Source organism: Rattus norvegicus, chromosome 5 (genome assembly GCF_036323735.1).
Source record: "Rattus norvegicus strain BN/NHsdMcwi chromosome 5, GRCr8, whole genome shotgun sequence".
Classification (NCBI taxonomy): Eukaryota; Metazoa; Chordata; class Mammalia; order Rodentia; family Muridae; genus Rattus; species Rattus norvegicus.
The window spans coordinates 108,439,245-108,463,516 of record NC_086023.1 but is presented as its reverse complement, the minus strand read 5'-3'; the positions used below and the strand labels follow the sequence as shown (position 1 = coordinate 108,463,516).

General features: G+C 40.0%; 1 protein-coding gene and 2 pseudogenes across 1 annotated transcript; 2 read left to right on the top strand and 1 right to left on the bottom strand.

Moving 5' to 3' along the window:
* Positions 1-3,576: 3,576 nt before the first annotated feature.
* On the top strand, positions 3,577-3,977 carry Rps24-ps10 (ribosomal protein S24, pseudogene 10; annotated as a pseudogene).
* A 5,860-nt stretch (positions 3,978-9,837) lies between these two features.
* Positions 9,838-19,050, bottom strand: Rpl27a-ps12 (ribosomal protein L27a, pseudogene 12; annotated as a pseudogene).
* On the top strand, positions 9,841-14,025 carry Klhl9 (kelch-like family member 9). Its single transcript, NM_001107944.1, has one exon. The coding sequence runs from the start codon at positions 10,288-10,290 to the stop codon at positions 12,139-12,141; it is 1,854 nt and encodes a 617-aa protein (NP_001101414.1). The 5' UTR covers positions 9,841-10,287; the 3' UTR covers positions 12,142-14,025.
* Positions 19,051-24,272: the final 5,222 nt, after the last annotated feature.

The following is a 24,272-nucleotide window of genomic DNA, read 5'->3' as shown; positions in this document are numbered from 1 at the left end:
ATGCAGTAATTATCTTGATTTCCTTAAGGGATGATTGGGAAACTTCTAGAGTCTAGACAAATGTTGAAGAAAACTTGTATTTTGCTACAATGTCATAACTAGAGAATGATGCTACAATCCTAACCCAAAGATATGCTGAAAACACTTTTTCTAGTTATAATGTCAAGAGATCTCTTACCCGAATGAATTTTTGATGCTGAAAATTTACTGTTAAAAGATATTTGATGCACCATCAAACTTGAGGCTTATTGAAAACTCCTTACAATTTTGCTATCAGAATTTCAAATTCTACTTCTGTCCCAGTGTAGTGTAAATAGCCATTCATCTGGGATCTTGGTTCAGCAGAGCAGACTGCAGGAAAGGCACACATTTTGGATCCTCATATCTGCTTCGGGTGCAAAGGTGTGTGCTCTGCCTTAAACTAGTTTTGCTTTTCTTTGTAAGAAAGACTACGACAGGAATCAAAGTATTGAGGTTACTTTCTGGCAGGAAAGAGAATCTTCACTCTGCATGAAATACCCCCAAAGGAATACATGCAGTCTTGTCATAGTCTAGGTTGCCCTCTCAGACTCAGCCTCTGAACCTACTGCACACGGCCAGCAGGGAGCTCTTCTGTGCAGGCTTCATTAACCCACAGTTGCTGGGCTCAGCTGTTTCCTTTGATCTATGTGGGTTGCCCTCAGACTCCAAAAATATTCACCATAAATTTAAAAAAAGGGAAGACTTACATATGCTTCTGCAAAACTTTGAATTATCTTATTCAGTTTCTACTTTCTGTTTTTGTCTCTCTGTGAAACCTTTAAGCCAGAAGCTGCAGCAGAACAAGAAGCACCTCTATGAATGAGGGAAAGCAGATAGATAAACAACGCACTGATCAAAGAGAAAACTATGAGGGTTTCTACAGAGGAGAAGGAAAACACAGAGATATGGAGGGGATCAGATCCAAAGAGGAGGCGTGGCAGAAATGTGTCAAGTTTCAGAATCAGTAAGAAAATACAAAATGCTTTCCCTTGCCAGCCTGAGCAGCCCCTCCCAGTTTCAGCAACTGGTGTAAGCCCCTGTGTTCACCGAACACCTTCAGTGTGTTGTATGCCTAATGTGTAGCCTTTCAGTTCCTCTCTAGTATTAACGACTATTGTGGTAATAAAATATCATGGCCATGGCAACTTATAGGTTTATTTAAGCTCACAGTTCCATAGGGATGAGTTTATCATGAAAGGGGATACAAGGCAGGAAGAGGCAGGCACAGTGGCCAAAGCAGGAAGCACACGGCTAGAATCTCTCTATTCATCAGATTAAGCAGAGAAAGCAAACTGGAAAGACGTGAGGATTTTTTTTCTCAATGCTTGCTTTGTGTTATGAGTTTTTTTCCAGCAAGGCTGTAGCTCTTACACCTTTCCAAACAGAGAAGCCGACTGGGAACCAATCATTCAAATATGAGAAACCTATGGGGGATATTTCTCATTCAAACTACTTTTCCAGAAATCAGCCGCCGCCGCTGCTGCTGCTTCTTCTTCTTCTTCTTCTTCTTCTTCTTCTTCTTCTTCTTCTTCTTCTTCTTCTTCTTCTTCTTCTTCTTCTTCTTCTTCTTCTTCTTCTTCTTCCTCTTCCTCCTCTTCCTCTTCTTCCTCTTCTTCCTCTTCTTCCTCTTCTTCTCCTCCTCCTCCTTCTTCTTTCTTCTTCTTCTTCTTCTTCTTCTTCTTCTTCTTCTTCTTCTTCTTCTTCTTCTTCTTCTTCTTCTTCTTCTTCTTCCTCTTCCTCCTCTTCCTCCTCTTCCTCTTCTTCCTCTTCTTCCTCTTCTTCTCCTCCTCCTCCTTCTTCTTTCTTCTTCTTCTTCTTCTTCTTCTTCTTCTTCTTCTTCTTCTTCTTCTTCTTCTTTCTTCTTCTTCTTCTTCTTCTTCTTCTTCTTCTTCCTCTTCCTCTTCCTCCTCTTCCTCTTCTTCCTCTTCTTCCTCTTCTTCTCCTCCTCCTCCTTCTTCTTTCTTCTTCTTCTTCTTCTTCTTCTTCTTCTTCCTCTTCCTCCTCTTCCTCCTCTTCCTCTTCTTCCTCTTCTTCCTCTTCTTCTCCTCCTCCTCCTTCTTCTTTCTTCTTCTTCTTCTTCTTCTTCTTCTTCTTCTTCTTCTTCTTCTTCTTCTTCTTCTTCTTCTTCCTTCTTCTCCTCCTTCTCCTCCTCAGTGAAGGATAAAGTAATGCACCTCCAAATTGTTTAATTGAAAAAAGGAAAACAGAGCATAACATACAGCTCTACCTTGAGAAAAATAAGATAACTGCCATTTGTTGCCCTGAGAAACTGAGCGCTTTCAAAATGGGAAGATGTCAGTTCTACAAATACTTTGCCCATTTCCCAGAAAGTTGAATTGCCTTGAAGTAGGAGTTCTGCATTGAATCCTGCATGGCGAATTATGGGCCAATCCTTAAACACTGTACTGGATATCTGTTATTTTACATATATTTTCATATTTCTTTCCCTGTGAGTTGGTGTTTTTCACAATCATGTTTGCACTGACTGATGGCTTTAATCTAATTTGTGCTCTTACCTTGATTTTATGGAAGAGAGATTTTTGGATGCAGATCCACTTCCATGTCAAATAAAAGAATTATCTGGATATATACATTCATACATATACATACATATATATTTCTTGTTGAAACCACAAATTTTAACAATTTTTATAGAAGCAACACTGACTACTGTTCAAAGCCAAAACAATTCCAAGGTAATCAAGAATGGTCAAAAATTGTATCAGGGATAAAAAGGAAAGTCTTAGACTATGTATACCTATAAGAAAATGAACTGCTACTATATAAAATAGCCAGAAGGGGCTGAAGAGATGGCTTCATTCATTAAAAGGCTTTGAATACAAGCAGGAGGACCTGAGTTCAGATCCTGTTATTCATGTAAACCAAAAGATGGTGTGGTCTTGCATAGGGAAGGCAGGGATGGGAGAATCCTTGGGCTTACTGGCCAGCCATTCCATCTACTGGTGAGTTCCAGATATACTAAGAGACTCTGTCTCACAAAATATGTGGAGAACAACTGAAAAAGACCTCTGACACTGGCTTCTGATTTCCAAAGACACATTCACCCAGTCTCGGTTAGTGTTTCTACTGCTGTGAAGAGGCAACATAGCCATGGAAACTCTTATAAAGGAAAGCATTTAATTGGTTCAGAAGTTTAGTCCATTATCATCATGATGGGAAGCATGGGAACACACAGGCCTTGTGCTGGAGCAGTAGCTGAGAGCTCTACATCTGGGTCCTCAGGCAGCAGGAAGAGAGAGTGACAATGGGCCTGACTTGAGCATTTGAAACCCCAAAGCCCATCCCCAGTGACATGCTTTCTCCAAGAAGACCACACCTCCTCAAGTGCCACTCCTTGTGAGCCTATGGGGGCCATTTTCATTTGAACCACCACACACACACACACACACACACACACACACACACACACACACACACTCACACACCAAAATTCCACCAATAATATGCCTATAAATTCTAGTTTTGTCTCTATTACTATGATTAAAACACTATCGAGCTCTTTTCCTCCTCTACAGCTCCAGCACTGTAGCCATCATGAATGATATGATAATCATCTGGACCAGGAAGTTCATGACAAACCGTCTGTTTCAGAGGAAACAGATGGTCATTGATATCCTTCATCCTGGGAAGGCAACAGTACCAAAGACAGTAATTCAGGGAAAGCTGTTCAAGATGTAAAAACCACACCAGTTGTCATCTTTGTAATTGGATTCAGAGCCCACTTCAGTGGTGGCAAGACAACTGGCTTTGGCATGATCTATGATTCTTTAGATGATGCAAAGAACAATGAGCCTCAACACAGATTTGCAAGACATGGCCTTTATGAGACGAAAAAGACCTCCCGCAAACAGCGAAAGGAGTGCAAGAACAGAATGAAGAAGGTCAGGGGAACTTCGAAGACTAATGTTGGTGCTGGCAAAAAGCCAAAGGAGTAGCTCTGTGGTGATTTGATGCTCTGCTGTGATATGCAGATTTCTGAGAGGATAAAATAAACTAAAAAGCTTCTTATACCCCCAAAAACAAAAAATAATAAAACACTATCGAAAAGAGGTTATTTGGCTTTTACATCCAGGCTACAATCTATCATTGAGGAAAATCAGGATAGGAACTTAAAGCAGAAACATGGAGGCAGGAACTGTAAGGGAATGACACTTGCTCATGCTTATATAACCCAGGAGGGCCTAGCCTTAGGTTGGAACTGCCAATAGTGGGCTAGAACCTTAATATTAAGTAATAAAACAATCAGGCCAATCTGACTGAAGCAATTCCTCAGCTGAAGCTCTCAGTCAGATGACTTTAGGCCTCGTCAAGCTGACAAATGAACCTAACCTAACAGTGGAAAGGGGCTGACGAGATGGCTCAGCGGTTAAGAGCACTGACTGCTCTTCCAGAGGTCCTGAGTTCAATTCCCAACAACCACATGGTGGCTCACAGCCATCTGTAGTGGGACCGGATGCTCTCTTCTGGTGTGTCTGAACACAGCTACAGTGTACTCATAGAAATAAAATAAATAAATCTTTAAAAGAAAAAACAGTGGAAAGATTAAATAGCCAAAGTAATTGTGTTATGAATGAGAATGGTCCATACAGGCTTCTACATTTGAATGCTTTGTCTCCAGTCCACAGAACTTTAAGAAGTTATGGAGGAAGTGAGTCAGGGTAGAGTAGTCTCTGAGGTTTCAAAAGACCCAGGCTGTTTAAAATTGACTCTGTCTCCAACTTGAGGAACAAGAGGTGAGTTCTGAGCTGTTGATGCCTCTTTGCCTCTGTTCTGCCAAAATCTAGCCACAATTCTCTGAAACTGTTAAACACTTTCTATTATAAGCTGCCTTACTCATGGCATTTTACCACAACAATGGAAAAGTAACTAAGAGAGTAATGAAGAAAATATTCATAAAATTATGTATTATCAGCAGTAATTAAGTTTGGAATTAAAAATGTCATAGATAATAAGGAAGAGAAAATTAAAAAAAAAAAACAACACAAGAAAGTCCTGATAATCCTTAAAGTCAGCAAATATGAGATGGAAGAGATTGTTTCTACCTGGTCAATATCCTGGCACAAAGGGACAATTTGAAAATTGAACAGAGATTTGTAAGTGTAAAATTAATACTGAGCATTTCACAGGAACATGGTTATCACCTGCATAAACGGCTTTTGTACACCCAGGAGCTTGTCTTAATTAGAGGTTCCATTGCTATGAAGAGACGTCATGACCAAGGCAACTTTTATAAAGGCAAATGTTTAATTGGGGCTGGTTTACAGTCTCAGAGGTTTAGTCCATGATCATCATAGCAGGAAGCATGGCAGCATGCGGGCAGACATGGTGCTGGAGAAGGAGCTGAGGGTTCTACATGTTGATTCAAAAGCCATCAGGAGAGACTGGCATCTTCATACAGTTAGGAGGAAGCTCTTCTCTGAAATGGGCAGATCCTGAGATTGGGAGGAGACCTCCAAAGACCACCCCCACAGTGACACACTTCCTCTAACAAGGTTATACCTCCTAATAGTACCACTCCTTATGGGCCAAACATATTCAAACTATCCAAGAGGTAAAAAGGTATAATTTAGGGCTAGAGAGATGGCTCAGCGGTAGCTCTTCCAGAGGTCCTGAGTTCAAATCCCAGCAACCACATGGTGGCTCACAACCATCTGTAATGGGCATCCGATGCCCTGTTCTGGTGTGTCTGAAGTCAGTTACAGTGTAACTACATACATGAAATAAATCTTTAAAAAAGAAAGGTATAATTCTAAACATATGAAAGTACAGTTAGTGTAAAATGAAAACCAAAGGGAATCAAAAAGGGGAACAATCTAAAAATAAAACCTTTCATTCACTAGTATTTTAAGAATTAATAATGTTTGATGATTAAAAAGTTATTTGGATATTTTAGCCTAGTACAGAAAACAAATAAAATGGTGCTTTTATATAGTTTGCACACCTAGAACCATACTTTGCAATTGATCCTTAAAAAGTGTGATAAAGGAGTTAAAAATTGGGCTGGAGAGATGGCTCAGTGGTTAAGAGCACTGACTGCTCTTCTGGAGGTCCTGAGTTCAAATCCCAGCAACCACATGGTGGCTCACAACCATCTATAATGGAATCTGATACCCTTCTCTGGTGTGTCTGAAGACAGCTACAGTGTACTCATATAAATAAAGTAAATAAGTCTTTAAAAAAAAGTTAAAAATTACTGGGCCCAGGGGCCATTGTTCTTTATTTTACTTCCTTACCCTGCAATTCGAGGTTCCCATGATTTAGCTTTGGATAGTTCATGTCTACTGGATTACGATAAGACTTCGTTCATCCTCCGGCCTTTGCTAACTAGTTATTGTCTAGTTCCTAACTTAGAACCTCTAATCACCGCTTTCTGTAAATCCCAGGACCATGCATCCAGCTGTCAAGATTAAACCTCTGAATCTTCCAGTTTCTTGTGTGAAGACACTTTTCTTTTGCAACAATGTTTCTTCGTATGTAATGTAGTTAAAATTGGTTATCCGATCCTGCAGGGACCATGTATATCTCTAATACCAGTACTAAGGATGGTAGCCTGCATCATACAGTGAGACTCTTTCAATCAAAATTATATTTTTATGCTTCCTAACTAAAAAAGGAAAATTTCCATGAGCAAAACTAAGTCCCAACTGTTTAGACCGTGTTCCATTTTATTTTGAAAACTAGCACGAGCAGGTATTCCTTTTTGTTTACTTTTGTTTTTTCACAGGGTTTCTCTGTGTTAACCTGGGTGTCATGGAACTCACTCTACAGACCAAGCTGGCCCTAAACTCACAGAAGCCTGCCTGCCTTTGCTTCCTGAGTGCTGAGATTAAAGGCATGTGCCACCACCCCTTGGGCCTCAGGTGTTACTTGTAGCTTGAATAAACTAAACCTCCATTCTTCATTTGAGACTACAAACCCAGCCTTGACATTGACTTAAGAATAAACACAGGCAGGGGCTGGGGATTTAGCTCAGTGGTAGAGCGCTTACCTAGGTAAGCGCAAGGCCCTGGGTTCGGTCCCCAGCTCCGAAAAAAAAAAAGAACAAAAAAAAAAAAAAAAAAAAAAGAATAAACACAGGCAATGTCTAAAAGTGAAACTTCCATAAAAATATGAATTAAAAATATGAAAGTAAATACTTCTTGTTACTAGTAAAATGTGAAGGTAAACGTGATCTCATATGTGCTAAATACTAAGATATAATAAATGACATTCATAAAAATGTATTGGAATTGATATAATAAAGCACACAAGTGAATGTTATGACTGGTGGGCCAATGACCCAAGTAGATGTTTTTAACACACAGCTGTTTAACGTGACCACCAAATATTGGGATGAACTGGATTCATTTCATGGCGAAAGCAGAAAAAATAATCTTAAAATAATTAAATGTTTGTATCTGGAGAGATGGCTTAGAGGTTGAGAGCACTGGGTGCTCTTCCAGAGGAGCCAGGGTTCAATTCCAAGCACCCACAGGACAGCTCACACCTGCCTGTAACTCCAGTCCTGATACTGTCACATAGCCATACATGCAGACAAAACACCAATGAACATAAAAAATTAAAAAAAAAAACATTGGACTATGAGGGGCATGCGCCCCTAATAACCATAAATGTTCATGTCTGGTTTCTCATGTATTTACCTTAGCTTAATAGGGAAGGTCCTTCTCAGGAAGTGATCTTGTTCTTTCTTTTCCAGGTAAAAAGTATTCCCTTGGAAGTGCCTCTCCTCAGCCAGGCCACTGTCAGAGCCACTCAGGGAAGGCTTACTTACCCCAACTCCTGCCCCAGGTAGCCTCCCAGAACTTCCCTTAGCTGGGAAGAGTGTCTCAGCACCAGTCTCATTTCTTTTTTTGTGTGTGCTTCGTATTTTTTCAAATATATTATTTATTTATAATAATAAGCGTTACCTATATTAAAATGGCAACGTTTTCAATAATTATGTAATATACATTACACACAACATATAAAGATTTTACATATATTGAAAGGAGAATTATACGAATTCTAGGTTTAGAGATACAAAATTAAAAGAATAAACCCCAAAAGGCCACAGATACAAAATTAAAAGAATAAACCCCAAAAGGCCACAGACCCAGGGCTAAGCCCTGCAGCCAGGACTAGCAGGCCATAAAGATCACTATACAAAAAACCTTGTTTTTATATTTACTTATTTTTATTATTGGTTATTTTATTTATTTATATTTCAAATGTTATCCCTCTTCCTGATTTCACCTCCGAAAACCCCCTATCGCATCTCTCCTCCCCTTGCTTCTATGAGGGTGCTCCCCCAACCACCCACCCACCCATTCACTCCTGCCTCACTGTCCTGGCATTTCCCTACACTGAGGCATTAAACCTCCACAGATCAAGGCCCTCCCCTCCCATTGATACCGGATAAGGCATCCTCTGCTACATCTGCCGCTGGAGCCATGGGTCCCTCTATGTGTGCTCCAGTCTGTTTGATACTAGAGTTTTGTGGAAATGAGACTAGTCGATGGATTAGTCCCTAGGAGTTCTGGGATTAAACCACTCACCAGTCTCATTTTCACAAAACTCTGGTGTCAAACAGGCTGGCGATCTGCTAGAGCACCTGGGGGGATGGGAGTGGTGGGGGTAATGACGACCACGGTGTTGTTCTCCTAGTTTGGGGAAAAGAATGTTGTCCTACTGGTTTCCTTGGATTGCTGCAATTGTCCAGAAACCACAGGGAGAAGAAGGAAGGAGAAATTAAAGGAAGATTAACCACTTATAGTTAAGTAAATCAGTTGCATACATTTTTTGGTCACCAACAAGTTGTAAGTAAGCTCTCTATATACCAATTTTGGAAAATCTTGAACTGGAAAGAAAAATCAAGTAGGATACATGCCATTTAGAAAAGAGTCAGGAAGTGGAACAGAAAAATATAAGTATATTCTTAGTTTGCATACAGGTAAACCCTAGAAGGATTTAAAAGACAGCAACAACTTCAAACTTCGAGAATTGAGAATTATGGCAAATTATTTACTTTTTTCTTAAATCAAAATTAAAATCTGCCAGTAGCTAAACAACTGCATGTTAATAAAAAAATACTTATAAAAGCAAAGTTCAACACAAGGGAAACACAGACCCAGGCATTGGTGGTACAATATTTTGGAAACATTGACTTGAATATTCTACCAAATATTATTATCCAAAAGAGGGTAAAGTTTTGTGTTCAAATCCTCTAAGGTTATTTCAGACCGTTATTACAGATCATAATAGTGTTTGGAAAGCAAACCCCTGAAAACAGGTATTTTTTTTTGAAGGCATTACTCTCCTGCCAAATATTCAAAATGTATCATTAGGACCAAAATTTAGTGACAAGTTAAATGTCATGTGTTTTAAAAGTTTTTTTTAAAATCTTACAAACAAAATTTTAATTGAGATGTTTATTAAATCGAGTGTGATGCAAACTGTAAAACTGTTCTTGAAGAAAAGAACATTAAAATGATACACTGATTTCCCTTGCCAGGTTTCTTCTGTTTGAACAAAGGCTGCGTTTCGTTGCTGTTCTGGCAAGGACCATTGGCGTAAATCTTGAAAAGAATGCGCTCTAAAAAAAGTGCTAAGAAAACCTACCACTGCAAGCTTAAGCACACGCACGAGCATTCCTGAATGCTTACATAATGGCTTCTCCGCAGGCCTGGCTGGCCGGGCGGAACCCCGCCCCCAGTCCCGCCCGCGCCCTTCCCCCATCCACCGCCCCCTAGCCAGGTCAGCCGCGCAGGCGCATTAGCTGTGCAGCTGCTCCTAGCCCGGGGGATCCTGGGATTCGGCCTTTCCGGAAGGTCGAGCTGGGCGTCGGTGCTAGGCCGCCGTTCTAGGCCCAAGTCGGAATTCCAGGCCCTGCTCCAAGCCAAGCCGGTGGCCGCAGAGACACATCGAAGACCGCAGAAGTCGCAGCCGCAGCTCGCTGAGGTGCTGAACCTTGGAGGGCGGCAGCCCGGGTGCGCAGGCCGTGACGGCCCCTCCCCCACCCTGAGCGCAGCGGCGAAGGACGACAACCCGGGCCGGACGAGGTGAAGCGGTCACGTAACTGCCTCAGGTGATGACTCACCGACTCTACTGTCAGATTTGACGTGCGTGGTGCTGCTGCAGGGCGGACGTCGGTGTGCCCAGTGCGGTGCTGCGGCGACCGCTTGCCTGTTCGGCGGCCCTGCGTTTCCCCAGAGCGTTCTCTTTGTAACGTCTGCGGCCTGCAGCTTGCTGCGAGCTCCGGGTTCTCCCATGAAGGTGTCGCTCGGTAACGGCGAGATGGGCGTCTCTGCCCACCTGCAGCCTTGCAAGGCTGGAACTACGCGGTTTTTTACCAGCAATACGCACAGTTCTGTTGTATTGCAAGGCTTTGATCAGCTCAGAATAGAGGGACTGCTTTGTGACGTGACTCTGGTACCAGGCGATGGAGAGGAAATCTTCCCAGTTCATAGAGCCATGATGGCGTCTGCCAGTGATTATTTCAAGGCCATGTTCACAGGAGGAATGAAGGAGAAAGATCTAATGTGCATTAAGCTTCATGGGGTGAACAAAGTTGGTCTGAAGAAAATCATTGATTTTATTTATACTGCAAAACTCTCTCTCAATATGGACAATCTTCAGGATACTCTTGAGGCTGCCAGCTTTCTACAGATCTTGCCGGTTTTGGATTTTTGTAAAGTATTTCTTATATCTGGTGTCTCCTTAGATAACTGTGTTGAGGTTGGACGGATTGCTAACACCTACAATCTTATAGAAGTGGATAAATACGTAAATAATTTCATCCTGAAGAACTTTCCTGCCTTGTTGAGTACCGGGGAGTTTCTAAAACTCCCCTTTGAACGGCTTGCCTTTGTGCTTTCCAGCAATAGTCTCAAGCACTGTTCTGAACTTGAACTCTTCAAGGCAGCCTGCCGCTGGTTGAGGCTGGAAGACCCTCGGATGGACTATGCTGCAAAATTAATGAAGAATATTCGCTTCCCACTGATGACGCCACAGGATCTCATCAACTATGTGCAGACAGTAGATTTCATGAGAACTGACAATACCTGTGTGAATTTACTTTTGGAAGCAAGCAATTACCAAATGATGCCATATATGCAGCCAGTGATGCAGTCAGACAGAACTGCCATTCGATCAGATTCTACTCATTTGGTTACGTTAGGAGGAGTTTTGAGGCAACAGCTGGTTGTAAGTAAAGAGTTACGGATGTACGACGAAAGGGCGCAGGAGTGGAAATCGTTAGCCCCTATGGATGCTCCTCGATACCAGCACGGCATTGCTGTTATTGGAAACTTCCTTTATGTAGTTGGTGGTCAGAGTAATTATGACACAAAAGGAAAAACTGCTGTTGATACAGTCTTCAGATTTGATCCTCGTTATAATAAGTGGATGCAGGTGGCATCATTAAACGAAAAGCGCACATTTTTTCACCTGAGTGCACTCAAAGGACATTTATATGCAGTTGGTGGACGCAGTGCAGCTGGTGAACTGGCCACAGTAGAATGTTACAACCCAAGAATGAATGAATGGAGCTATGTTGCAAAAATGAGTGAACCCCACTATGGCCATGCTGGAACAGTATATGGGGGTTTAATGTATATATCCGGAGGAATTACCCATGACACTTTCCAAAATGAGCTCATGTGTTTTGACCCAGATACAGACAAATGGACACAGAAGGCTCCTATGACTACAGTCCGAGGTCTGCATTGCATGTGTACAGTTGGAGACAAGCTGTATGTCATTGGTGGCAACCATTTCAGAGGAACAAGTGATTATGATGATGTCCTAAGCTGCGAATACTATTCGCCAACTCTTGACCAGTGGACACCAATTGCTGCTATGCTAAGAGGTCAGAGTGATGTTGGAGTTGCGGTCTTCGAAAACAAAATCTACGTTGTTGGTGGATATTCTTGGAATAACCGCTGCATGGTAGAAATTGTCCAGAAATATGACCCAGAAAAAGATGAGTGGCATAAAGTTTTTGATCTTCCAGAGTCACTTGGTGGCATTCGGGCTTGCACTCTCACAGTTTTTCCACCTGAAGAAAACCCTGGGTCACCTTCTAGAGAATCACCTCTTTCAGCACCTTCAGATCATTCTTAGATTCAAGGTGTAATACCTTTTCAGTGTATCAGGGATGGTGTTGTACTTCCCCTTCAATTGTCTCTCCTTATTGCTACAGTTAATAGACAAAAAGGTAACTTAGGTTTTTTTTTTTGTTGTTGTTTGTTTGGCTTCAAATTGTTTATTAGATGGCTAACAAGTGCATTTTGAAAAGTATTAAATATATTCAGCTGTTTAACAAGTGAAAAAGATACATAGAAAATTAGATGTTTTTTGTAGTGTTACATATGTCAAATTGTAGATCATAGTAAATGTGTAATGATGTCTATTATACTAAAAAATTGAAACATTTGATTTGACTGAAACATTAAGTGGAGGCCCCTGTTCTAATCTAGAATAAAGATTGCCAGGTACCGCTACCTCCCTCTTGGATAGTTTTGGACAATCTGTTAAACTAGGCTGTGTGATTAGTCTTAGAATATTTGAAGTTTCTTAGGTAGTCAGAAATAGTGACAAAATTAGCGAGAAGAAACAGGTCAGGATTTGTTATCACTGGAGGAAAAATAATAGATGTGTACACTAGTCAGATACACTCACACAAAACTTTGTGTGTACATATATATAAACTTTTAGACTTGGTAAAAACTTCAATTGTAGTGAAAATGACCTTATATTTTCTTCCAGAAAGCAGCTAATTTTATTTCAATGAAAATTCAATACCAGAGAGTCCATGTCTAAAGTCTTATACAGAATTTAGATGCTAAGGGCTACAACAAACTAAATTGACAGCCAAATTTGTCATTTAATGGAATCGTTTCTTTAAATAAAATTTAATTAGTTTTTCTGTATATTCTGTAGTTACATGCCTATAGATTATTTAGCAGAAGGCAAGTTTAGATTTTTTTTATCATTAACTTTTTAACCTGTGAAATTCAGGAGTTAAGGAAGGCAAAGAAGCATTTTCAACAAAGCTCCGGGATTTTAAGTTTAGTCCTGCCTTAGTCTCTCTGACCTGTTTATTATGTGATTTTGAGTGATTTCTGGTGCTGCTGTAGCTGGTAAGCATCCAGTAATGTGTGAGCTGCCTCAAGGCTGTGATCTGAGCAAACAGAGACACACCCTGTTCTGCATCTAATCAGAAATAGGCCTTTTTAGCCTTGACTCAAGGATAGAACCAACTTCAGGTCCTCTAAGAAGTCAGCTGGTTTCTTTAAGGCCGTGCTTTAGTAGGTAGACCTTCAGTCTTCATTACTGTGGGAATACTTTCTGACTGAGAATTACTGGGGAAAATCTTACAGGGAACTTATCAGATAAATGGAATTACAATGTCCCTTGGTAATGAGTGATACTGAATATGTACTTTCCTGGGAAAATTGTTCAACTGAAGGAAAAAATAGACACACACACACACACACACACACACACACACACACACACACACGCATGTCTAGCCCTGACAGTGCCAGAGTGTAAATCAGGAGCAATGCCATTAACAGTCCTTTAATGTAATTCAAAAGGATTTGGCTTCTGGCATCTGAACTTTACTTACTGCCCATACATACATGTGTTGATTCATTTTAATGCTTTTCATGATTTCTTCATTAACAGAATTTTCATACTTTGTTTTTTTAAAATGACTCCATTTTTTTTTTTGTTGTTGTTGTTAACTTCAGACATATTTGAGTGCTTTTAGAAGTTAAGGTAAAAATTGCTACTAACTTTGTGTATTGAATAAGCAAGCAAGAAATTGCATCCTGATTTTTTTTTCTTTTTTATTAATAGTAAGGTTGAATACTTGTGTATTTTGAAAAGCTACATTTTCTCTTTGGTCAAATGTTAATGTCCTTGTGATATCTTTTGGAGTTGCTTTGTTTTTCATATCAAGTTACAGGATCTCTTTATATAATAAAACTACTTAACCAATATTTTCTTGTATTGTCTTTTTCCTCCCCTCAAACTCTTAGTTTTACAAATGGAGGCTGTTCAGTAGTTTTTGAAACCAAATTTGTCCCTTCTGTATTTTGACCTTTGGATAACTTTCCTATGGTTTATTTTATTTTTTATTGGATATTTTATTTATTTACATTTAAAATGTTACCCCTTTCCTCCGTAAACCCCTATCCTCCCCATTCTATGAGGGTGCTCCCCACCCACACACTCCCACCTACTGACCCTAGCCTTCCCCTACACTGGGGCATCCAACCTTTACAGGACCTAGGGTCTCCCCTCCCATTGATGCCACATGGAACTGATAATTGTTTTTTCATGCTGGTTCTCACATGCTAAGCTGATATTGCAAGCCTGTTTTCTATACATACTTTTCCTCCTTTTTGCTAAATGTTCTAAGTACATTTTACATTCTTGTTCTGTAATTAACAAGTACTCCTAGTCCAGGTAAGTACACTGTTCCAGCTGCATGATCCTAAGTCTTAAACTTCTCCTTTTACTCTCCAGTGTTCTGAAAAGGTTTTCTTTGTTCTTAGTACATTTGATATGCTTGTTCTGTAATTAAGTACTCCTTAACCAGGTATGCAGATTGCTCCATCTGCATCACCTAAGTCTTATACATACACTTCTGTTACTTTCCAGTGTTGTATAGTGGATGGCTCTTTTGGTAATCATACAAGTAGCTGGTTGATACTGTATTACTATGACTAATAAAAACCAGAACTTCAGTTAAGATGGAAATTTTAAGTGACATAACAATTATTACAAAGCATTTTTAACATTTAGTTTTTCCCAGTAAGTTTTCAGCAATATTTACAAGCTTTTCTGGTATAAAAGTAAGGTTTGCCCTACAAAATGAACAGGAAAATAAAGCATAGTATAAAGATTATCTTTGATTTTACATGTCAGTCATAACCCCTGTGAATATTGAGTTCATCATATATACATATAAAGACATTGGCAAATACTTTTTAAAGCTGCCAATTCAAGTTTCAAAGATATGCTACGATCACTGACCTGTAGATAATAAATAATATGCATGGAGTTTATCTCTTAATTACCAAATGCATCTCACTATGAACATCATATTCTTGTGGAAGTGTTGGAGCTTGTTTGTAATCCCAGACTTGGGAAATGGAAGCAGGGGGATTATGCATTTAAAGCCAGTCTAGAATGTATAGTGAAGATCCTGTTAGAAAACAAAAAGGTAAATTACATTTTCATTCTGATAAATCCAGACATGAATTTTTCTTTTTAGTGTAGTTTATACATTGGTCATATTAAAGTTTTTCTGGCTTATAATTGAAAGTAATTGTTCTTACAAAGAACATTTCTACACATGACAAAGTATCCTTTGCTCGACTAAAGACAGACTTTGGGGGTGTTTTTACATCTGTGAGATTCGTGTTTCCTCTCACCTTGGAACTTGTTGAGTTTGCATCTTAGGACTTGAGAGTTGACTCAGTACTTAAGATACTTAAGAGGACCTAGGTTCAATTCCCAGCACCCATATGATGGTTCCTAACTTCATGAGTAACTCTAGTTTGATCTTTTGCCTTCTGATTTCTGTGGGCATCAGACAGTGCACATACATACACATACATACACACATACATACATACATACATACATACATACAAACATAAAAGCAAAACACTCAGATCTTAAAGAATTGTGTGCCTTGGGTTGTGGGGAGGTGTTTTAAAACTGCTTTACACAGAAAAGTATTCATTAGGTAAGCAGTAGCTGTGACCAATGGCATTTTATAATTTGTGTGTGTGGAGGGGGTACGTTCATGTGTATGTATGTACACATGTATATGTAAGTTCTGGTGTCTGTGCATGTGTGTATATGGCTTCATGTGTTTGTAGGTTTATATGTATATATGTGTGTGGAGGCTAGAGGCTGAAACAGGGTGTCCTCCACAATTGCTTTTCCACCTTATTTTATTTTGAAACAGTATCTCTTACTGAATCTTCAACTTTCCACTTCAGCTAGACTGGCTGGCCCGTAAGCACTGGGTATCCTCCTGTCTCCATCTCTGCAGTGCTGGGTTATGTGCTTATGTGGCAAGTAGTTACTGACTGAGCCATCTCCCCAGCCCTACCCAGCACAGTTTAGTTGAGATTTCTAATTTAGTTTAATCAGTAATTCAAGCAGGCTGTTTGAAAATGTTGTATCCATGTAGTATATAACTTCATGAAAATGCCATTACTTTTCTATATATTGATATTTGATGGACCCCAAAATTTCATCACTGTAAGTAAACCTGAATCAACTTTTAGTAGTTATACAAAACTATCCCATGTATTACCAGGTGACACATTCAGTATAAATCTAAATAGCATAAGTTTTCCTAGATTCCTGAAAAGTATTTGCAATAGTGCCAACTGCATTTATAACAGAAATGTGCTCAGAGAGTGTCTTGGGGCTTCTGTTGCTGTAATGAATACTGACCAAAAGTGACTTGGTCATCATCTTACAGTTCCACTTCACAGTCTATCACTGAGGGGAACTAGGGCAGGAATCTAGAGACCGGGTTAAGCAGTAGAGGAGTGCTGCTTACTGACTTGCTCTTCGTGGCTTTCTTAGCCTGCCTTCATATAATACCCAGAACTTGGATCAAGCCAGAGGTAGCATTACCCACAGAGAGCTGGACTTCCCACATCTGTCACCCACAGGCCAATTGGTGGAGGTGTTTACTCATTGAGGTCCCTTCTTTCCCAGATGACTCCAGCTCATGTCAAATTGACAAAAAGCACAGTGAGCGTTCAAAGGAAATGTCCACAGTTGTGGTTGTCCCACTCTGGATCTAAATTAGTTGTCACTAACAACTATTAGTTATGGAGAAACATTTCATATTTCATTAATTTTTTTTTTTTTGAGACAAGGTCTCACTGTCCATGGCAGGCTGGAAATCACTATGGAGATGAGGCTGCCAAAACATGAGTGGATTCTTCGGTAGTGCATTCCTGATAAGATACCCACATGTCCAAAGGAATGTGTGCAAATGGTTTTGGCTGGGCTTTGAAACCAGAGTGACAAGAAACCTCCTCACATTAAGTTGTCCCCTGTGTTTATCACTTTGGTAGAAATGTGATTAACAGACTTTAATATTAACATGTCACTCTAATTTTTCAGATGCCAGGTAGTGAAGAATTTTTAAAATCTCAATTTTTGGACAGAAAGCACTCTCATAGCTGAATATATTAACAGTTGGTATGAACAATTTAGTTTGACAGAATAGTGAAATCATCTTCAAGGTTTCATACTTTGTAAAAAAACAATGCGATTTTTCAACAAATGAAAGCATGAACCCCTAAATGGTCACTTCAGCATCCTACTATTAATTACTTTTAGTGTGACCCCATAGGATGCTCCACATTTTCTAAAACTGGATGTTGTTGGAACTCTTCTCACCCTGATTTTGACACTTAGTATCTGTGTCTTTGATTATCTCTTTGTATTTAAATGATTGAATGGTGGTGAAACCTGACTTAGTTTGATCAGAACTCAATACTCATTGGGAATCTGTTCCTGTTTGTCTATAGCTAATGGCTTTCATTATGTCTAGGAACAGAGCACATTATCTTAAGCTTTCAGACCTACCTGCTATAGTCGGAGAGAAAGGGTAGTGGAGTGTGGCAGTTCATGGTTCATACTAGATTCTAAGGCATCTTCACAATTAAATATTTACTATCTTTTTTTTTTTTTTTTTTTTGAGATACAGTTCTTACCAGCTCTGGCTGGTCTTGAACTCACAGAGATCTGTAGATCTGTCTGCCTCCTGAGTGTTGGGATCAAAGGTGTGCAGCATCTTGTTGGCCTAACAAGCACTGTCTTAAAAAAGACAGTTTTAGAACACCTCTGTTTAACTGTCAGTCTTAACATTTAGTTGTACCCTTAGCAATTTGAACCTCATAGATAACTTCAGTTATCTCCTGTGATACAGTATCTATTTTCTAGTGGGTTCCCACCCTTCTTTCTACACAATATGTGGAACCTAGCTTGAAGGCAGTATTTGGAGATAAACAAGAAAAATTAACTTTACTTGTTATAGCAGTATGGTGTTTGAGACATGTCTACAGCTCCAGGAACCATGTTTGTCGACTCTAACACCCTAATTCCTTACAAAGCCTTCAATAATGTAATTTCTACCTCCCACTCTAACTTCTATTCTCCCTTCTGCTCCCATGTCTATGTATTTTAAACTTTTACTTTCCTCTCTTTCTGTGAGACCCCACTGGCAAACACACATCACATCCCCAATCCCTATTGCCAGGTTTTTTTGTTTGTTTTTTTGTTTTTTTTTTTTTTAAAGATTTATTTATTTATTATATATATAAGTACACTGTAGCTGTCTTCAGATACACCAGAAGAGGGCATCGGATCTCTTTACAGATGGTTGTGAGCCACCATGTGGTTGCTGGGAATTGAACTCATGACCTCTGGAAGAGCAGTCGGGTGCTCTTAACCGCTGAGCCATCTCTCCAGCCCTGTTTTTTTGTTTTTTTAATTGGAAAATGTTAGCATTTAATTTACCTTCGGAGTGGCTTTAAACCACCAGAACACAGGGACCTCCAACACCCTCAATCTTCTCTTCAGCTCTTCTGCTAAAGCCTTCGGCCTTCACGATGACAGGTTGCTTAGGGAGCTTCTCCTTCCCCAGAACTCTGTAGTAGCCTGATCGAAAAACATCAATGATGGGAGCAGTTCCAGTCTTGTTTTTTGCTGCATTGACCCATGTCTGATCACTGACCAGTGTCCATGATTTATCCAGGTTGACAGTTGGGCAGAAGCTCTAGTTCCTCTTCAGGTGGTAATGCCTCATACCAACTTCCTGAAGGGACCTGGATGGTATTTGTCAAAGTTGATCCTATGGTGATGCACGCCTCCAGAATTCCCGTGGCCTCCTGGGTGCTTGTGGTGCTTACCAATGCGACTATGGCCGTGGCTCACGTGGTCCCAGAGTTTCCAGGTCTTCCTCAGTCTGGATTGCATGGCGGTGGCAGAAAAGAAACTCCTGGTTAAGTTTTAAAGGCTCTTGAGATGTCAGCTTAACCATAACTCCTGGAAACTTCCTCTGACCCACACAGTCTCCATGGCACGATCCTGCACTTTCCCTGTCACAGTCCTTACTGCTCTCAGTGAGTGCTCACTTGTCCACCCCCAGGGCTGGCAGCTCAGAAGCCACAGGTAAACAGATAACCAAAAATTTCAACTACTGTTTAGGTCTTAATATCTTCAGGATTGTGTCAGAAGAACAGAGGTAACCTGAGCTTCTTGGGGTTTATTACCTCTCTTCTTGTCTTGAGGGAACCTACAAATATAATCTTGTCTTTGAACAGAAAATAAGGGCAGGTTCTTGATTTGGCATGGAATTGTGCATGTCTCATGGCTGCCAGCCATGTCTCAGAGCCAAGCCATGACTAAGAGCTTAGAAGTAACGAGAACTACACCTTCAGTATAGGACTGACTCCATTGGCCTGAAGGATGCCGCTAGTTTGTGGGATTTTCATACAACGCTTCCAAGACTTTCAGACTTTGTATTTATCCAAGTTGTGATTCCACTCTATACTTACAGAACTCAGATCATGAATGATCTCAGCACTTCTCTTAGTGGAGTGAAAAATCAGTATACTCAGAAAATGGCAAATGTCCAAATCCATTCTAACAGGATCTGTTCCTCCAAGGCCCACTGCTGAAATAAAAACCTATCTGTGTAGTATTCTGTCCCTTAAATTCTAATACTTAGATATTGGATCCCAGATGTTTCTGTACTTTTAAAGTTGTATAAAAGTAAAACGCCTTATCTCTCTATATTTCACTTAGAGGTACTACTCTGGCTTTGAGTTGTCGACTCTTTTAAAGAGAGAGTCTTGTAAACAAGAAACAGTGTTCATGGTTTCTCATACTCTACAGAAAACAGTGCCATAGGAGGGAAACCAAATCATAAATCACTCTACCTAAAAAGGCACTGACTGCATTTAAATGACTGACAGAATGCTTGGCAAGGAGCACTTATGAGTAAGAGACATCTGGATGGTGACTGCCCTCAGGGAGCAGGAGGGCATGACTGATTAACGAAACACTAGAGTGCTCAGTGCAGTTTGGTACTTAACTGTTAATAAAGAGAGGAGGTGGGTTTTCTATATGTAAGAGCATTTTGTTGTCAGCAGCTATAATTTGACCTCACTTGGGATGACCTTTATTACTTTCTATTGGCAAATCACTTTTGACTAAAATTGTTAGTACTATATTGAGGAAGAGCTGTGAGATTCACCATTGTCAGGTTCCTGATTCTCCTTCCCTTTTTAGCTGACTGTTGGCTTTCTGCATGTTATAGAAAGACTTGTGTGTGTGTGTGTGTGTGTGTGTGTGTGTGTGTGTGTGTGTGTGTGTGTGTATTGCAGAGTTTAAATGTATGTGTATGTGAGGGTGTATGGGTTCATTTACTCCTCTCTCTCCTCTCTCTCTCTCCTCTCTCTCTCTCTCTCTCTGTGTATGTGTGTGTGTGTGTGTGTGTGTGTGTGTGTGTGTGTGTGTGTGAATGAAGGGGTAAAGGTTGGCATCATCTGTCTTCCATTGTTCTTGCCATCTTATTTTTTAAGGCAGAATGTTCACTAAACCTCTCAGATAGGCTAACTAGCCTACAAGACCCCAGGATCTTTCTGTTGCCCTCCTGGGTCAGCACAGGACATACAAATATGTCTCACAGTGCCTGGCCCGTACATAGTGTTGGGGTCTGAGCTCAGGCTACCATGCTGGTGCAGCAAGCACTTTGTGTACTTGAGCCAATTCCATAGCTCTTGTTCAGAGCTTTTATCATGAATTTGATCGAACTTTTTTTTCCTGTATCTTCTGGGGTGATCATGATTTTTATCTCCCACCCTGTGTATAAACTACACTTATCTGTTAGAATACTGAACCCTCTTTGTATTTCTGGAATGAAACCAAGACAGTTTTTATACTAGTCGGGTTCCATTTGAAAATGGAAAAGCAAAAGAGGAACTTGCTCCGTTTCCATGAATCTTTTTATAAATACTTCCCACCCCTGCAAAAGCATGCCTTCTGCCCCCCACCAACATCAGCCATTAGTTAGGCCCAGTTCACCATCAGGAATCTGTAGAATTGACAAGGAGCAAAATTGTCCAGGTTATTGACCAGACAACAAACACCAAACAGTTGTCAAGTTGGGTAATGCAGTCTATTGCTATCTTGTTTCTCCTGCTCTTTTGTGCTGGGCTTTTCCCTCTTGTCTTCTGACAGTTTTCTCTTCCCTACTATTAGGTGGGAGGTCTGGGGACAAAGGAAAGATGGCCTTGACCAAGAAGTCTTCTGCCCTTCTCTTCTGACCAGGAGCCAGCCCAGACTTCCAGAAGCCCACACAAAACACTGGATAAAGCCAGCTCCTAGATCAGGATTTCAAAGAGACCACTAGACCTATATAAGGCTAGTAAACTCACCAAATAAGGCTATAACCCTAGGCCTTCACAACCCTCCTACTCCCCTTTAAGAAGCCCCTAACCCCTCCCCCAGCCTTGTGACTTCAGTATCTACCTCCTGTGAGGTCAATGACACCCCATTCCCGAGCTGACTTAATAAACCTGCCTTTGTGCTATAAATTCAACTCACTTGAATTTATTATGTTGGTGGAGAAGTCATTCATATACCATGCGTCCTTTCAGGTGCCCCTGGGAGGTGTGAGTGTTCAGCCTTAGCTTACCAATTTAGTTCTGGTTTTATGCCTGTCTCTAGCCCTATCATGACCCCACAGTCTTAGGCTTGTAAATAGGTATTGGAAGTCTTCAGATAAGTGAGTAAGTCAACAGGAATATTCGAGCTTTAGATTTTTTTTCTAATATGCACCCAAAGTACACAAGTATTTTACAAACATGTAAGCCTGTAAAATGAAAGACAAAAACTTAGGATGTAATATGAAGGCAATTTAGTACTATATTCCACAAGCAGTAGGACTTTTTTCTGAGGAGGAGGAGCAGAAGGAGGAGGAGGAGGAGGAAGGAAGAAAGAAAGGAAAACAGAAAGAGAAAGAAAAAAGAAAGAAAGAAAGAAAGAAAGAAAGAAAGAAAGAAAGGAAGGAAGGAAGGAAGAAAGAAAGGAAAGAAAAGGAGTTGAAGGGAGTCTCTGTCAAAATTTACACCGAACACTATTGGAGTTCATGGATCAGCTTAGAATCAACTCTAGTTTTTATGGTGTCCCCATAAAAGCATCCTGGGAGAGAGGGAGGGTCTAAATGCTCAAAGCAGGCTGTGTTTCTATAGGACAAAGGCTCCTGTACTTTTCACTGTTTTTGTTTCTGAATGAGATCATAGAATTTTACATTGCTTTATACACGCATATCTCCAGGGACTTAATTAGGCTGGGGATATGTTGGGACCTGAGAGATCGAGAAAATGAGGGCATTCTTTAGGAATAAAATAAGGATTGATTTAAAATTTTGCTACATTTTATGTGTGTACAGATATTTTGCCTATATCAGTATATGTACAATATGTATGTCCCTGGTGCCCATAGAAGCCAGAAAAGGACATCAGATCCCCTGGCATTGGAGTTACAGATGGTTGTGAGCCACTATGTGGGTACTGGGAATCAAACTCAGGTACTCTGGAAGAACAGCCAGTGCTATTCTTAACCATCTCTCCAGCCTCAAGGATTGTTTTTTAAGTGCTGACAATTATGTCAGACATGATTAACATATTATACAACAATGCCATTTCTTTATTAGTACTATCTTTACTGTCTGAAAATATTATGTTGGTGAGCTATTCTTTGAACTTACTGTTTCCTGTCAGTGAAGAGAGAAATAATACTTATTTCTAAGTTTATTAGGAGAGAACTTGATGCAATTAATACTTGTCAGCAGAGAGTGTGTTTGGTTTTTTGCTGTGTAGAGTCTTTTGGTGTTGGGCAGCGTGACTTCCTTGAAGCTCTGTGAAGGCTGGGTTCAGCGAGGTTGAAAGAGCTGGGGAGTGATTGCCTTGCAGCCCTCTGTGCTTGAGCTCTGTCCCTTCAGCCATCTTGCTTCTGTTCACCTTACTGTTTCTACTCTCCATTTTGCTAGAGACTAACTACCTACACTTTATTTACTGTTTACCAATGGGATGTCACTTTCATTTTTTCATTACATTTAGACATTTGTTTCCTTCTTGTCCTCAATCATTGGGGTGCAAAAATGTTTTGCTTTCTATAAAAGGGGCAATGAGAAAGAAGAATGTTTACCACCTACATGTGCATAGGGCTACTGTCCAGTGAGCTATTCTGTTATCTCTGGATCCCACTATTGACATTTAGCATTAATATGATTTTTCTATTATTTATAAAAAATAACAAGGAATTGATTGCAAAAATTCTTGAGGAATATGAATTCTAATGCAACTTTAAAAATTCAATAAAATCTCTCTATTGAATATTCCTACTGGGAATAATATTGCTTCCATGTGCTAGAAGATTGGTTGTGTGGGACTGAAAATTATCTGGGCTATTATAATGATTAATAGACCCCTTAATGCTCAACTCTAGCACAATATTACTATTTTTTAAACTTGTTTTACATCTTCTTGTATATCCTATGGTAATCATTGACACTGAATTCATGGAACATAAATAAAATGTATACAAGATTAATACTAAAATGACAGACAGTAGAAGTCTGAGATTTTCCTATTTTGGACTTTATCTTGGGCCTCATATACATTTGCCTACCATTGGCTCTTTTGTATGCTTTCCTTATGCTTAACGTGAATACTGAGTGTACTCTGATTCTATGAACTAAACATAGTTTACACTTTATTTTTCTAAGATAATTCAACACATGAATAATTGTGTCAAGTTCTCAAAAGAAAAAAATTAACTGTCTATATTAAAGTCTAGGAGCAAGTAAAGTTAAAAACTACTGACAGGGTTGGGGAGTTAGCTACATGGGGAGAACCATTTGTTGAACAAGTGTGAGGACCTCAGTTCAGATCTTCAGCACCTCCGCAAGAGCCAGGAACACTGGTGCATGTTGATATCCTGGAGCTTATAGGGGAGGAGGACAGTAATAGGTGGCATGGTGGTCTGAGTGAGAAGTCCTTCATAGGTTCTGCCATTTGGATAATTGGTCTCCAATTGGTGGCTTGTACTATTTAGGAAATGTGTCCTTGTTGAAGAATATATGTCATTGGAGCCAAGATTTGAGAGTTCAAAACATTTGGAGTTTGCTT